Source organism: Lagenorhynchus albirostris, chromosome 3 (assembly GCF_949774975.1).
Source record: "Lagenorhynchus albirostris chromosome 3, mLagAlb1.1, whole genome shotgun sequence".
Taxonomy (NCBI): domain Eukaryota; kingdom Metazoa; phylum Chordata; class Mammalia; order Artiodactyla; family Delphinidae; genus Lagenorhynchus; species Lagenorhynchus albirostris.
The window spans coordinates 160,406,410-160,420,733 of record NC_083097.1 but is presented as its reverse complement, the minus strand read 5'-3'; the positions used below and the strand labels follow the sequence as shown (position 1 = coordinate 160,420,733).

At 47.6% G+C, this 14,324-nt stretch overlaps 2 protein-coding genes across 4 annotated transcripts in view; one reads left to right on the top strand and one right to left on the bottom strand.

The window, feature by feature from the left end:
- The window catches only part of MAU2 (MAU2 sister chromatid cohesion factor), a 34,187-nt gene extending 22,517 nt beyond the window's left edge, over positions 1-11,670 (bottom strand). For both annotated transcript variants that reach the window (XM_060144870.1, XM_060144871.1), the window contains exon 1: positions 11,376-11,670. In XM_060144870.1, coding sequence (XP_060000853.1) covers positions 11,376-11,651 — 276 coding nt within the window. In that variant the 5' untranslated portion in view covers positions 11,652-11,670. The remainder of the gene's footprint in view (positions 1-11,375) is intronic.
- Positions 11,671-11,883: 213 nt separating this feature from the next.
- SUGP1 (SURP and G-patch domain containing 1) overlaps positions 11,884-14,324 on the top strand; it is a 29,639-nt gene continuing 27,198 nt past the window's right edge. Inside the window, exons 1-2 of one of the 2 annotated variants that reach the window (XM_060144869.1) lie at positions 11,884-12,063; positions 13,813-13,984. In XM_060144869.1, coding sequence (XP_060000852.1) covers positions 11,955-12,063; positions 13,813-13,984 — 281 coding nt within the window. In that variant the 5' untranslated portion in view covers positions 11,884-11,954. The remainder of the gene's footprint in view (positions 12,064-13,812; positions 13,985-14,324) is intronic. The other variant, XM_060144868.1, reaches the window with a different exon arrangement.

Below are 14,324 nucleotides of genomic sequence, written 5' to 3'. Positions count from 1 at the left end.
GTGAAACTCCTCCAGTGGGGCGAAGAAGCCTTCCTTATGAGTCTGTGGCCCAGGGATGCTCTCCCCACTGCACAAGGCATACTCCAAATTCACGTGAGGACAGTCCACAGAAGTATGTCCATGGTGGGCAGACTGTGAGGGGACACAGCCATTTGCCTACTGCCTGGGGAGGGCCCCACTATGCCGACTTCTCCAGCGCCTTGGCCTGTGCTGCTGGGCCCAGGCCCACATGGGCCCATCAAATGTCTCTTCATGTGGGGATTTTATGTGGTTAACATCTATTCAGTAGACATTTGGGCTGGACCCCACTAACATCTCTTTTCTATAAGTCAGATGTGTCTGTTAATGATCAGTTTCTGTCTCTGACAGTTCTGTTTTCTGACCTGAGGGCTGGAGAAAGAGCATCACATCCCCCTGGGGCCTTTAGTGACCACGGGGAGAGCTGTAAAGTAACGTGTAAAGTTTGAAGACTCAAATCTTCTGGAAGGCCTTGTCTGTCAGTGTGAGAGGCTGTCAGGAGCGCTGCTCTAGGGGCCAGAGGACAAAGTTTGAGGTGTGGACCCACATGGGAGTTAGCAACACTCCAACTCCTGGAGGAGCTGGATCCTAGTGGTCCTTAGCATCCATTTCCCAGAGCCATGATCTGCCACCATTCTCTCATGCATGCACTGTGGGGCACCAGCCCCCAACACGCACACAAATTGGGGATGTTGGATAAAGCCCCATAATGTGCCTCATCATGATTCTGTGTCCCCAGTGCCTAGAAGGGGCTGACACATGGGAGGCTCTCAGGAAACATTTGTTGCACGAATGATGACTTTATCTATCATCACAAGGAAATGAGGGCTTCCTCATGCACAAATGGCCACAGAACTGAGACTTATGCCCTTTTTTTTTTTTTTGGCTGCATTGGGTCTTCGTTGCTGCGCGAGGGCTTTCTCTAGTTGCAGCAAGTGGGGGCTACTCTTCGTTGTGGTGTGTGGGCTTCTCATTGTGGTGGTTTCTCTTGTTGCAGAGCACGGACTCTAGGCGTTCGGGCTTCAGCAGTTGCAGCATGTGGGCTCAGTAGTTGTGGCGCACGGGCTTAGTTGCTCTGTGGCATGTGCGATCTTCCCAGACCAGGGATAGAACCCGTGTCCCCTGCATTGGCAGGAGGATTCCCAACCACTGCGCCACCAGAGAAGCCCAGGCTTATGTCTTTTAAACACAAAATTCTAATTCCTAAGTGGCATCAGACATCTCCTTGTCTTTAAACGTCACTGTTTCTTGCTCAGGCATCAGTGTCAGTGACACCTGAGCCGTCCCCAAGATGACCCATTTCTGAAGCTGTAGGACTAGCTCCATGTCATGGAGAGCCAGTCACTTCCCCAGGATTGTCAGTCAGAAGCCAATCAAATCACTTTGCTTTTGTACCTTTTTTAACTTGCAACATAAATTCATAATCAGAAATCTAGATATTAGAAAATACGTCCATCTCACAAATTACCCAAGGTTGCTACCTCAACCTATGTTTTACTTCGTAACATTAAAATATAGCTTTTATGTCTTCTTCCTGTCATGCGAAAGCAGCCAAAGTGAGAGTCCCGTCACTGCCAGGAAGCCTGCAGGTGTGAGGCAGAGATGTGAATGACCCTACCAGAAGCCTCTGGGGTCACCTTGGGGTTCTCAGGAAAAGCAAGGGTCACCACAGGGCTAGTATGCACCCTGAGGGGTGGAAGGGCTGGGATCAGCACACTTCTCATTCCTAGGGCATTCAGTTCAGGGCTGAGTGTTTCAAGCCTTCTTGTACCTCATAACCAAGGTAAGTTTTTCTTAAAAATCAGGTTTTTTTAAGTCACCAAAATGTGTAAAAATAGTTATCAACTGAAACTCCTCTGGGATGGAAGCACAACATTTAGGAGCCAGCCTTGCCTCTCTCTGCCATGTGACCACGGCTACAAGCATCCCGGTCAGTACTGCCATTGGCAAGTCGGAAGTGGTCTCTACCTTGTGGGTTTGGTGAGGATCCAAAGAGACAGTGCTCCAAGAACCATGAACGCAAGGCCTGGCATGTGGAAAGCACCAAGAATACTATAATAATTCCCAGGCAGGAACCGGAAGAAGTAGGGGTTGCAGGGGAGACAGGGGGCAAGTTGGTAGCATCATGAAGTAAAGGTTCCTAAACACATTTCACTTCCTGAAGTCAGGGGAGACTCAGAGAATGAGTGAAGAAAATGGAAATGCGAACAGGAGGAAGCACAGATACTCTTCCATGAAAATGCTTAACAGCAAGTTCTGCAAATGCAGCTTCTGTACCAGGTTCTGCTCCCAGCTGATGTGGCATGGAATTTACCAGGACACAGCCATGATCCTAAAGGATGAAAGATATGCTCCATCTGTGCCTGATGATGAAAGGCCCAGAATTGAGCCCTTTTAGGCCTTAAAATAAGAAAGGGAAGCTTTTAATCACTTGCTGGGAAGGTAGCCATAGACTCTCGGGCTAAACCTGGAAGCACAATTAAGGAGCATCTGACTGGCAGTTTGGAGCTGCTTTCTAAGTCAGACGAACAACCAGTAAAAAGTAGCCCCATTGCAAACACACAGAGAAAGCAAACATGGCATCAACACAGATGCTGCAGTCACTAAAGACCACTGTCCAAAGAATGACTGTCTGGATTATAGCAAATAACGAACAATCCATTCCAGAGAAGTAGCATTTATTCCTCTGTGGCTTTCAAATCAGCAAAATCTAAGGATGATGATGCACTTTCCAGATACATTAAGAAAGTTAAGGGGGAAATAAATACACATCTAAGTACAGATATAAAGATTCTCAGTTCCACAGTGGAAGCACAAATGACTGAAATGGAACTGTTTGAAAAACAGTAAAATATAAGAGAAGACTGAAAATTTACACAGGAATAGTATGTAGCAAGAGGAAAGACAACAAGGCAAAACTGAAATTAAAAAGAACACAATCTGACAAAACCTGTAGAAATAGCTTCACAAAGTATCTAGCCAAGAGATTTTGATGTAAAGCGACATTCCTTATAATCATGAATGATTTAGTCAGAGTCCCAAAGGAGTCAAGAATTCTGTTGAGGGGACTTCCCTGGTGGTGCAGTGATTAAGAATCTGCCTGCCAATGCAAGGGACACGGGTTCGAGTCTTGGTCCAGGAAGATCCCACATGCCGTGGAGCAACTAAGCCCGTGCGCCACAACTACTGAGCCTGCGCTCTAGAGCCCGTGAGCCACAACTACTGAGCCCACGTGCCTAGAGCCTGTGCTCCACAAGACAAGCCACCGCAGTGAGACGCCCTCGCACCGCAACAAAGAGTAGCCCCTGCTTGCCGCAACGAGAGAAAGCCCGTGTGTAGCAATGAAGACCTGACACAATAAAAAATAAATAAATTAAAAAAAAAGAAGAATTCTGTAGATACATCCCCATCCCTGCCAAAACCATAAGCAAAAAGAGAAGGCTCTCTGGTGAAGTGTCTTGTCATGCACTGTAATAGTTACAGGACCTGCTGAACAGATCCAGGGAATGAGGCAGCCAGCAGGTACTCCGAAGGCCTGCAGAGGCAGGTATGACTGAGAGACCAATGGCTGCAACTTGGATAAAGCTGCTGAGGAAAGGGAGAAATACCCTCCGTCCCTCTGATGGGAACCCTTAACAAATGAACTGATGAAGCAGATGGGTGAGTATATTACACATTCCTTCTGGAAAGCTTACAAATACAGTTGAGGAAACAGAAATAATAATCTACCCATATATATATAAAAAAGTGATTACAAACGAGGTTAGAGTCTCTCATAGGGAAAGCAAAAGATGATGAAAATAATAGTTAAGGAAGATGAATGTAATACTAAGTTCAGAGGTCAATTAAAAGTTTTATCTATAGCACTTATATGATTCTTTACCTAGTAAAGAATGAAAGGAAAGGAAAGAATAAAAGTTGACAGCTCCGTGATTTGGAGAAAATGCACAGCTAATAAAGAATGAAGTTTAAAAAAAGCATGCTTGCATTGCAACACAAAAGGAGATCAGAAACAACCAAAGAAGGAAAACATTACAAAGAATGGCACTTTAACTGAAATCTGGACAAACTTGCACGTGGGGATGCACCTGACAGAAAGAAAGGTATTTCCAGGTGTAACGACAGTGCGACCTACGGAGGGTACCCTGTGGCTCTATGGAAGACCCCACAAGATTTAGGGTTCTGTAAAATCGAGGGAAAACTCTCCACGATGATAAGGATTTAAATTATGGGTCCAAAAGCCAAGCAGCTACAAGGAAGCAATCTGAGGCATGGCTGCTTCTCCTTAACAGCACTGAGTGGGCAAAATATGATAAGGACAATATACACAGTGACTGGACTTCCCCGGTGGCAAAGTGGTTAAGAATCCACCTGCCAATGCAGGGGACACAGGTTCGAGCCCTGGTCCGGGAAGATCCCACATGCCACAGAGCAACTAAGCCTGTAGGCCACAACTACTGAGCCTGTGAGCCACAACTACTGAAGCCTGCATACCAAGAGCTCGTGCTCTGCAACAAGAGAAGCCACTGTAATGAGAAGCCCATGCACTGCAACAAAGAGGAGCCCCCGCTCACCACAACTAGAGAAAGCCTGCATACAGCAATGAAAACCCAATGCAGCCAAAGATAATTAAGTAAGTTTATAAATATATATATATATATACATATATATACAGTGACTATGAACCACTGCTAGAAACAGGCTGAATGGAAAGGAAAAAGTAAAACTATCACTGTTTGCACATGACATGATACCATATACAGAAAATCCTAGAGATGTCACCAAAAAATATTATTTATAAATGAATTCAATAAAGTTGCAGGATACAGAATTAATATACAGAAATCTGTTGTGTTTCCATACACTAATAATGAACTATCAGAAAAAAAAATTAAGAAAACAATCCCATTTACAACTGTATCAAAAAGAGTAAAGTAGCTAAGAATAAATCTAACCAAGGAAGTAAAAGTCTTATACTCTGAAAACTCTAAGACATCAATGAAAGAAAATGAAGACTACAGAAACGAATGGAAGCTATACTGTGCTCATGGATTGGGAGAATTAATATTGTTAAAATGACCATACTACACAAGGCAATCTGCAGATCCAATGCAATTCCTCTCAAAATACCAATAGTATTTTTCACAGAACTGGAACAAATAATTCTAAAAATTTTATGAAAACACAAAGGACCGTGAGTAGCCAAAGCAATGTTGAGAAAAAAGAACAAAGCTGGAGGTATCATGTTTCCTGATTTCAAACTATGCTACAAACCTACAGCAATAAAAACAGTATGGTAATGACACAAAAACAGACACATAGATCAATGGAGAACAGACAGCCCAGAAATAAACCCATACTTATACAGCCAATTAATCTATGACAAAAGAGGTAAGAATACATAACGGGGAAAAGACAGCCTCTTCAATAAATGGTGTTTGGGGCACTTCCCTGGTGGTCCAGTGGTTAAGAATCAGCCTTCCAATGCAGGGTACGTGGGTTCGATCCCTGGCCGGGGAACTAAGATCCCACATGTTGTGGGGCAACTGAGCCCACGCACCACAGCTAGAGAGAAGCCTGAGCACCACAACTAGAGAGAAGCCCACGCACTGCAATGAAAGATCCCGCGTGCTGCAACGAAGACCCAACTAAGCCATAAATAAATAAATAAATAAATAAATAAATATTTTTAAAAAATGGTGCTGGGAAAACTGGACAGCCACATGCAAAAGAATCAAACTGAATTACTTTCTCACTCTATATAAAAAAATAAACTTAAAATGGATGAAAAACTTAAAGACCTGAAACCATAAAGCTCCTAAAAGAAAACATGAGCAGTGTACTCTTTGATATCAACCTTAGCAATATTTTTCTGGATCTGTTTCCTCAGGCAAGGGAAACAAAAGCAAAAATAAACAAATGGGGGCTTCTCTGGTGCCTCAGTGGTTGTGAATCCGCCTGCCAATGCAGGGGACACAGGTTCAAGCCCTGGTCCGGGAAGATACCACATGCCGCGGATCAACTAAGCCCGTGTGCCACAACTACTGAGCCTGCACTCTAGAGCCTGCGAGCCACAACTACTGAAGCCCGCGCACCTAGAGCCTGTGCTCCACAACAAGAGAAGCAACCGCAATGAGAAGCCCGCGCACCGCAATGAAGGGTAGCCCCCGCTCGCTGCAACTAGAGAAAGCCCACGCAGCAACGAAGACCCAATGCAACCAAACTTAAATAAATAAATAAATTTAAAAAATAAATAACCAAATGGGACTACACCCAGCTAAAAAGCTTTTGCACAGGAAGGAAACTATTAACAAAACAAAAAGGCAGAATGGAGAGAATGGGAGAAGATACAATTGTCCCTCAGTATCCTCAGGGGATTGGTTCCAGGAGCCCTTGAGGATGCCAAAATCCACAAATGCTCAAGCGCTTATATATTTTTATTTTTTAACTGAAGTATAGTTCATTTACACTGCTGTGTTAGTTTCTGGTTTACATCAAAGTGATTAAGTTACATATATTCATACATATACTTTTTCATATTCTTTTTCATTATGGCTTATTACAAGATACTGAATATAATTTCCTGTGCTATACCTTGTTGTTTATCTGTTTCATATATAGTACTTTGTACCTGATAATCCCAAACTCCTAATTTATCCTTCCCCTACTGCTTTTCCCCCGGTAACTATAAGATTGTCTTCTATGTCTGTGAGTCTGTTTTCTGTTTGAAATAAGTTCATTTGTATCATATTTTAAATTCCACATATAAGTGATCTCATGTGCTATTTGTCTTTCTCTGTCTGATTTACTTCACTTAGTATGATAATCTCTAGGTCCATCCATGTTGCTGCAAATGGCATTATTTCATTCTTTTTTATGGATAAGTAGTAGTCTATTATGTATATATATACCACATTTCTTTATCCATTCATCCATTGATGGACATTTAAGTTGCTTCCATGTTGTGGCTATTATAAACAGTGCTGCTATGAACATTTCAGCGCACGTAGCTTTTTGAATGAGTTTTCATCTTTTCCCGATATATGTCCAGGAGTGGGATTGCTGGATCATATGACAACTCCACTTTTTTTTGTTGTTTAATATATACATTGCTGCCGGCATCTTTCGTTTTTTTTTTTTTAGATTTAAAAAAAAATTTTTATTTATTTTATTTATTTTATTTTTGGCTGCACTGGGTCTCCGTTGCTGCCCATGGGCTTTCTCTAGGTGCAGCAGGTGGGGGCTACTCTTCGTTGCAGTGTGCGGGCTTCTCATTGTGGTGTCTTCTCTTGTTGCAGAGCGTGGGCTCTAGGCACACAGGCTTCAGTAGTTGTGGCGCGTGGGATCAACAGTTGTGTCTCACGGGCTCTAGAGCACAGGCTCAGCAGTTGTGGCGCACGGGCTTAGTTGCTCCGAGGCATGTGGGATCCTCCCGGACCAGGGCTCCAACCCATGTCCCCTGCATTGGTGGGTGAATTCTTAACCACTGCATCACCAGGGAAGCCCAACAACTCTATTTTAAGGAACCTCCATACTGTTCCCCATAGTGGCTGTACCAATTTACATTCCCACCAACAGTGCAGGAGGGTTTCCTTTCCTTTACACACGCTCTAGCATTTATTATTTGTAGACTTTTTGATGATGGCCATTCTGACCGGTGTGAGGTGATACCTCAATGTAGTTCTGATTTGCATTTCTCTAATAACTAGCAATGCTGAGCATCTTTTCATGCGCCTATTGGCTATCTTCTTTGGAGAAACGTCTATTTAAGTTAAAGTCCCTTTTTAAAAAAAAATTTTATTTATTTCATTTATTTTATTTTTGGCTGTGTTGGGTCTTCGTTGCTGCACATGAGCTTTCTCTAGTCGTGGCGAGCGGGGGCTACTCTTCGTTGTGGTGCATGGACTCTAGGCACGTGGGCTTCACTAGTTGTGGCTTGCGGGCTCAGCAGTTGTGGCGCACGGGCTTAGTTGCTCCATGGCATGTGGGATCTTCCCGGACCAGGGCTCGAACCCATGTCCCCTGCATTGGCAGGCGGATTCTTAACCACTGTGCCACCAGGGAAGCCCTGAAAAGGGGGCCCTTGTGCACTGTTGGACTGTAAATTGGTGCAGCCACTATGGAAAACAGTATGGAGGTTCCTCAAAAAATTAAAAATAGAACTACCATAAGGCTTCCCTGGTGGTGCAGTGGTTAAGAATCCGCCTGCTAATGCAGGGGACATGGGTTCGAGCCCTGGTCCGGAAGATCCCACATGCCGTGGGGCAACTAAGCCCGTGCGCAACAACTACTGAGCCTGTGCTCTAGAGCCCGTGCTCCACAACAAGAGAAGCCACCGCAATGAGAAGCCCGTGCACCACAACGATAGTAGCCCCCGCTTGCCACAACTAGAGAAAGCCCGCGCACAGCAACAAAGACCCAATGCAGCCAAAAATAAATTAATTAAATAAAAATTAAAAAAGACCCTACAATATTTCAAATTAAAAAAAGAAAACAAAAAAGAAACAGGCTGAATGGCCTGAAGACAAGGGAAAGGAGGTGGCAGGATTTGTTGTTAACTGAGCGAAGGGAGAGCTTCAGAACCAGCACATCCACTAAAGGCACTGGGAGTCAGGCCCGGGCAGTCACAGCCTCCACCCTTCCCACACCCAAGGAAGCTTGACACTTCGTTTGATTTCAGCCTCATCACTGCTCAGGAGAGACCCTGATATCAACCAGTCACCAACAGCTCAGGCACTCCTAGGGATTGACCTGAAACTCTGAGCGCTTCTCAAGGCTTGCTCCCCCACCTCATTCAGGACTCTGTTCAAATGTGACTCCCACAAATAGAGACTCCCTCATTACCTTTGCTAAAAATAGCTCCCTGTCAACTCCAACCCTCACCCTGGTTTTCATGGTTCTTCTATCGCTGCCTAACCTTTTACTATATATTCATTGTTTGTCTCCCTCACAAAAACATAAGCTTCTGTGGGCAAGGACTGCTTTAGTCACTGTTGATCCCCAGCACCTAGAATAGGTCTTGGCACCCAGTGTGAGCTGATTAAATATCTGCTGAATGAATGAAAGAAAAGAACTTCACAAAAACAACGACTTGGACTTCCCCGGTGGCGTAGCGGTTAAGAATCTGCCTACCAGTGCAGGGGACGCGGGTTCAAGCCCTGGTCCGGAAAGATCCCACATGCTGCAGAGCAACTAAGCCCGTGCGCCACAACTACTGAGCCTGCGCTCTAGAGCCTGTGAGCCACAACTGTTGAGCCCATGTGCTACAGCTACTGAAACCCACGCGCCTAGAGCCTGTGCTCCACAACAAGAGAAGACATTGCGGGGCTTCCCTGGTGGCGCAGTGGTTGAGAGTCTGCCTGCCGACGCAGGGGACACGGGTTCGTGCCCCGGTCCGGGAAGATCCCACATGCCACGGAGCAGCTGGGCCTGTGAGCCATAGCCGCTGAGCCTGCGCGTTGGAGCCTGTGCTCCGCAACGGGAGAGGCCACAACAGTGAGAGGCCCGCGTTCCGCAAAAAAAAAAACAAAAAACAAAAAAAACAACACTGCAACGAGAAGCCCGTGCACCGTAACGAAGAGTAGCCCTCGCACACTGCTCCTAGAGAAAGCCCGCGGCAGCAATGAAGGCCCAACACAGCCAAAAATTAATTAATTAATTAATTAAAAAAAAAAAAACAACCACCACCCACGACTTATCGTCTTGGCATGGACCCTGGCGATCTTGACCTTAGATTTTTTGTTGTTGTTGTAAATTTATTATTATTATTATTTTTTAATTTTTGGTTGCGTTGGGTCTTCATTGCTGCGCACGGGATTTCTCTGGTCGCGGCGAGAGGGGGCTACTCTTTGTTGCGGTGCGCGGGCTTCTCATTGCAGTGGCTTCTCATTGCGGAGCACGGGCTCTAGGTGCACGGGCTTCAGTAGTTGTGGCACGTGAGCTCTAGAGTGCAGGCTCAGTAGTTGTGGCGCACCGGCTTTGGTGCGGGATCTTCCCGGACCAGGGCTCGAACCCGTGTCCCCTGCATTGGCAGGTGGATTCTTAACCACAGCGCCACCAGGGAAGCCCTTGAGCCTAGGTTTGAGCTCAATTTTGTTAATAAGTTGCTGTGTGGCTTTGGGCAAATCACTTTACCTCTTTGGGCCCATACTGCCTCATTCGTGAAACAAGGAAGTGGATCAAGAAAGAACTAAAGTCCCCTTCCAACTCTTTACAGTCTGCAAAACAAAGATCTGATTATCCTACCAAAGGCAATTTGTTACTAGCCACCGGTGGGTTCAGATTTACCTCAGGATCAACACATTTTTAAAATCGAAGTTGACTGTATTCAAGAAGTCTTGGGCTTCCCTGGTGGCCCAGTGGTTGAGAATCTGCCTGCTAATGCAGGGGACATGGGTTCGAGCCCTGGTCTGGGAGGATCCCACATGCCGCGGAGCAACTAGGCCCGTGAGCCACAACTACTGAGCCTGCGCGTCTGGAGCCTGTGCTCTGCAACGAGAGACCGCGATAGTGAGTGGCCCCCGCTTGCCACAACTAGAGAAAGCCCTCGCACAGAAACGAAGGCCCAACATTGCAAAAATACATAAATAAATTAATAAACTCCTACTCCCAACATCAAAAAAAAAAAACAAGAAAAAACTCACCTCATACCTCTGGCAGGAAGAGAGGAAAGTAACCATTAAAAAAAAAAAAAAAGTCCTTCCTCTAAGCAGAATAAAGCTGGGTGAACGGCAATTGGACACATCGTATGACAGGAGCGCAGTGTTGCTCTGAGTAGAAACAACTGCACAGTCAGAAAGGGCAGAATGATGGCCACTTTCCCACATTTTTTGAGGCACCAAGATCCCACAGGTCAACATGGGAAGATAGGGCCTGCCCTCTGAAGGGGACGGTTGAGTGGATGGTGGGAGAAAAAGAAGTCACAGGTAGATACGGAGAAAGCAGGAGCCCTGAGCCCTGGAATCCAGACACCCCCCCCACCCCCCGCCCAGTTCTGCCTTTTGCAGGACTTCAAACGACTGCCTCTAGGCTCTGGGCCTCTGCCTCTCACCTATGACTCCCCTCATCATTGATGGGGGCACAACCCTGTTGCTCCTGAAAGACGCAACTCTCGGAGTACCCGGACCGGAGTCCTAGGCCTCTGCCTGTCATCAGAAACATTAAGTACGGTACGGGGCGAGTTCCCTCGGGTCCCCTGAGAGGCTCACGTCTTCGGGGTCTTGCTGCTGGTGCGGAAGTCACGCCCCAGGTCCCGGAGGAGCGGCGCCGGCGGCCCCCGCCCGCCAGGGTCGCGACCCCTCAGCCCAAGCTCGGAAAAGAGCCTGCACCTCCACCCTTGCGGCCCGGCCCGCGCTCACCGCCTTCTCCAGGTGGCTGCGCGCCTGCTCGCTGTTCTTGGTGTGGTGGTAGAGCACGGAACCGAGCTGCAGGTGTGTTCGAGCCTCAATGCGCTGCGGCGGCTTGAAGGGGAACACGGCCTGCAAGCAGTGCACACACAGGCGGATCTTGGGCGGGCTGGAAGTGCGGAAGTGTTCGGCAAAGCCCAGGAGCGCCAGGTACCACGACTCAGCCGCCTCGGCCTGCGCTGCCTGGGCCGCCGCAGCCTGAGCCGCCGCCGCCGCCTGAGCCGCCATTTTGGCCTCCCCAACAACAAACTGCCGCCACAGGGAGGCGGAAGCAGGCGCACGGGGCGGGGCCGGGAGCGCCTCGCGTTTCTCGCGAGAGCTTCTGTACAAAGCATCCTGGAACATGTAGTTTGTATTTGGAGTGGCCGCGGCTCCAGGAAGGTCTGAGAAAAGGCGACACCATCTGGTCCGCGAGACTGTGACCGGAGATTTCCGATGGGCTGAGGTTTGCATTCCTAGGGTGAAGACCCCAGGTGTCCAAGCAATGGCAGGGCGTGGCTTGACGACGTGGACTACATCTCCCATCAGGCCATGCGTATTATAACAAGCGCCCCCCGCCGCCACCACCCCTCCGCCCCCGGTGGCGCCGGAGCATTGTGGGATTGGATGAGTCTCAAGATGGACAACCGGGATGTTGCAGGTAACAGCCCCCGCCTCCCCGCAAGCGTCTGCCTGGGTGTTCGGGCTATGAGTCTTTGCTTAGCCCTACCGTCGGGCCTACCTCAACCCGCCGGCCCTTAGCCTCAGCTTCCCGGTGGCTGGAAGAGGCGGCTTCTGCACCACCCCCGTCTCCCGAGACCCCAGACCCAGTTACCCCGCCCCCGCCCACCCCACCCCCCAACCGCTGGTTTGCTGAGGACGCCAGGCTTTCCTTAAAGGCCGCCACCGGGATCTGCCCTGCGCCTGCTTTCCGAAATAACCGCCTTCAGGGCTGCTCAGACCTCCGCTCCCCGAGCCAGTGGCAACCTTGGGCTGTCCTGCGCCTCTCTTCGTGTCAGCTCCTGACTGGCCTGTATCCCGCTTTCTGGAAAAGCTGTTTTTCCGAACTGCACTTGGCCTCCCTGTACACATTTTCCTGGGTCTTTAGAGCCCCTACTTTAGCACAAGCCTTATTCTTCCCCCACCCCAGCCCTAGCCCTTCACCCAGACTGGGATACATTGAAGAAATATTCATTGTGTGCTAGGCACTGTGCTAGTTGCTGAGGATGTAGTGTAACCAAAACGGGGCCATGCCTTCCTGAAGGCTACTTTCTACTGGGGCATCACAATGCACAAAAAAGGAAATATTTACAGAGAGTGAGTTATAATGATATGAGAGAGTGGAGGTGCAGGTTGCTGATATTGGGTGGTCAAAGAAAGCCTTTTTGCGCAGAAGATACTTGAGATGAGAAGATGCCAACTATCGGAAGGCCTGGAAGGCAGAGCCTTCTATGCAGAGGGGGACAGCAAGTGCAAAAGCCTTGAGAGCTTGTCATTTTGAAGAATGTCAGGGATGAAGTGGAAGTGGGGAGGGGAGCCATCTCTGGCAGCGTCTTGAAAATCGGCTTTCAGAATTTGGATTTTATTTTGAGTCCCATGGGGGAACGTTCGAGGTGTCTTCTCCATCTCCACAACTACCACCCTTGTCTGAAGACACCATCATCTTTTGCTTGGAGCCAGTAAGCCTCCTTGTTGGTCTCCTTGCTGCCTATGCAGTCTGTCCAATCAGTAGACAGAATGATCTTAAAAATAAAAATACCAGTTGGATCTTATCAGCTTAATACTCCCCAGTCACTACCTAAAACCCTTTAAGTAAAACTCAGACTCCCTATTTTGCCCTACCCCCGCTAGCCCCACCCCTGGAACCGCCTGCTCTGACCACATTGGACCTCTGCTTCTTACTCTGCCCAGATCACTCCCCATGTGGCTTTTCAGGAAGCCACCTCTTTATCTTTCTGGTTTTAGCTTAAATGTCCCCTTTTTTAACGGTTATTTTCTGGCTAGCTGTATAGGTGGTCCTCTGTTATGCTTTCTCATCTTTTTTTTTGTTTCCAGCAGAGAGCTCTTATCATGATTTTGCAACTACTTTTTTGTTACAAGTCTTTTGTCTCCTCAGCCAGAGGTGAATCCCACATGGGCAGAGGCCCCTTCTGTCTTGATTAGCACCAAGTACAGCATCTGGTGCATAACTCAGTAAATGTTTGCTAAATACAGCATCTGGTGCATAACTCAGTAAATGTTTGCTAAATAAATGAAGGAACAGATGTGTGAATGTCAATCTGAATGTTAGTTGCTGCCTGAGAGGGCAGCTCTGGGCTGCTCCCATAGCAGCTGGGCTGCTCCCATAGCAGCTGCTGGGCATGTTTTTGGAGCAAAGGTGATTTCTGATGTACTTCTTTTCCCTCCCCAGGAAAGGCTAACCGGTGGTTTGGGGTTGCTCCTCCCAAGTCTGGAAAAATGAACATGAACATTCTTCACCAGGAGGAGCTCATTGCTCAGAAGAAACGGGAAATTGAAGCCAAAATGGAGCAGAAAGCCAAGCAGAATCAGGTGGCCAGCCCTCAGCCCCGGCATCCTGGCGAGTAAGTCTACCCCAAGACTGGATTAGGGTCTTTGAGGGTCACCAACAGAGGGTTTTGCTTGCGAGAGTAGTCGAGGTGTTTCTGCATCTAGCCACAGCCTGATGGTGCAAGGAGGAACGCAGGTGCACTTTCAGGAGGCTGTGTGGCAGGAGAGAAACAAGGGGTGTATGGGAGCCCAGAGGATGGCTGCCAACTCTTTCACTCAGTGGTTATTTACTGCTGACCTGTTGTGGGCCAGGGACCAAGAATACAGCACGGAGCAAAAACCCAGATTCCATCTCTGCCTTTACGGGGCTCACAGTCTACTTGTGAAGGGATGCTCTGGTAGGTAACATGAGGC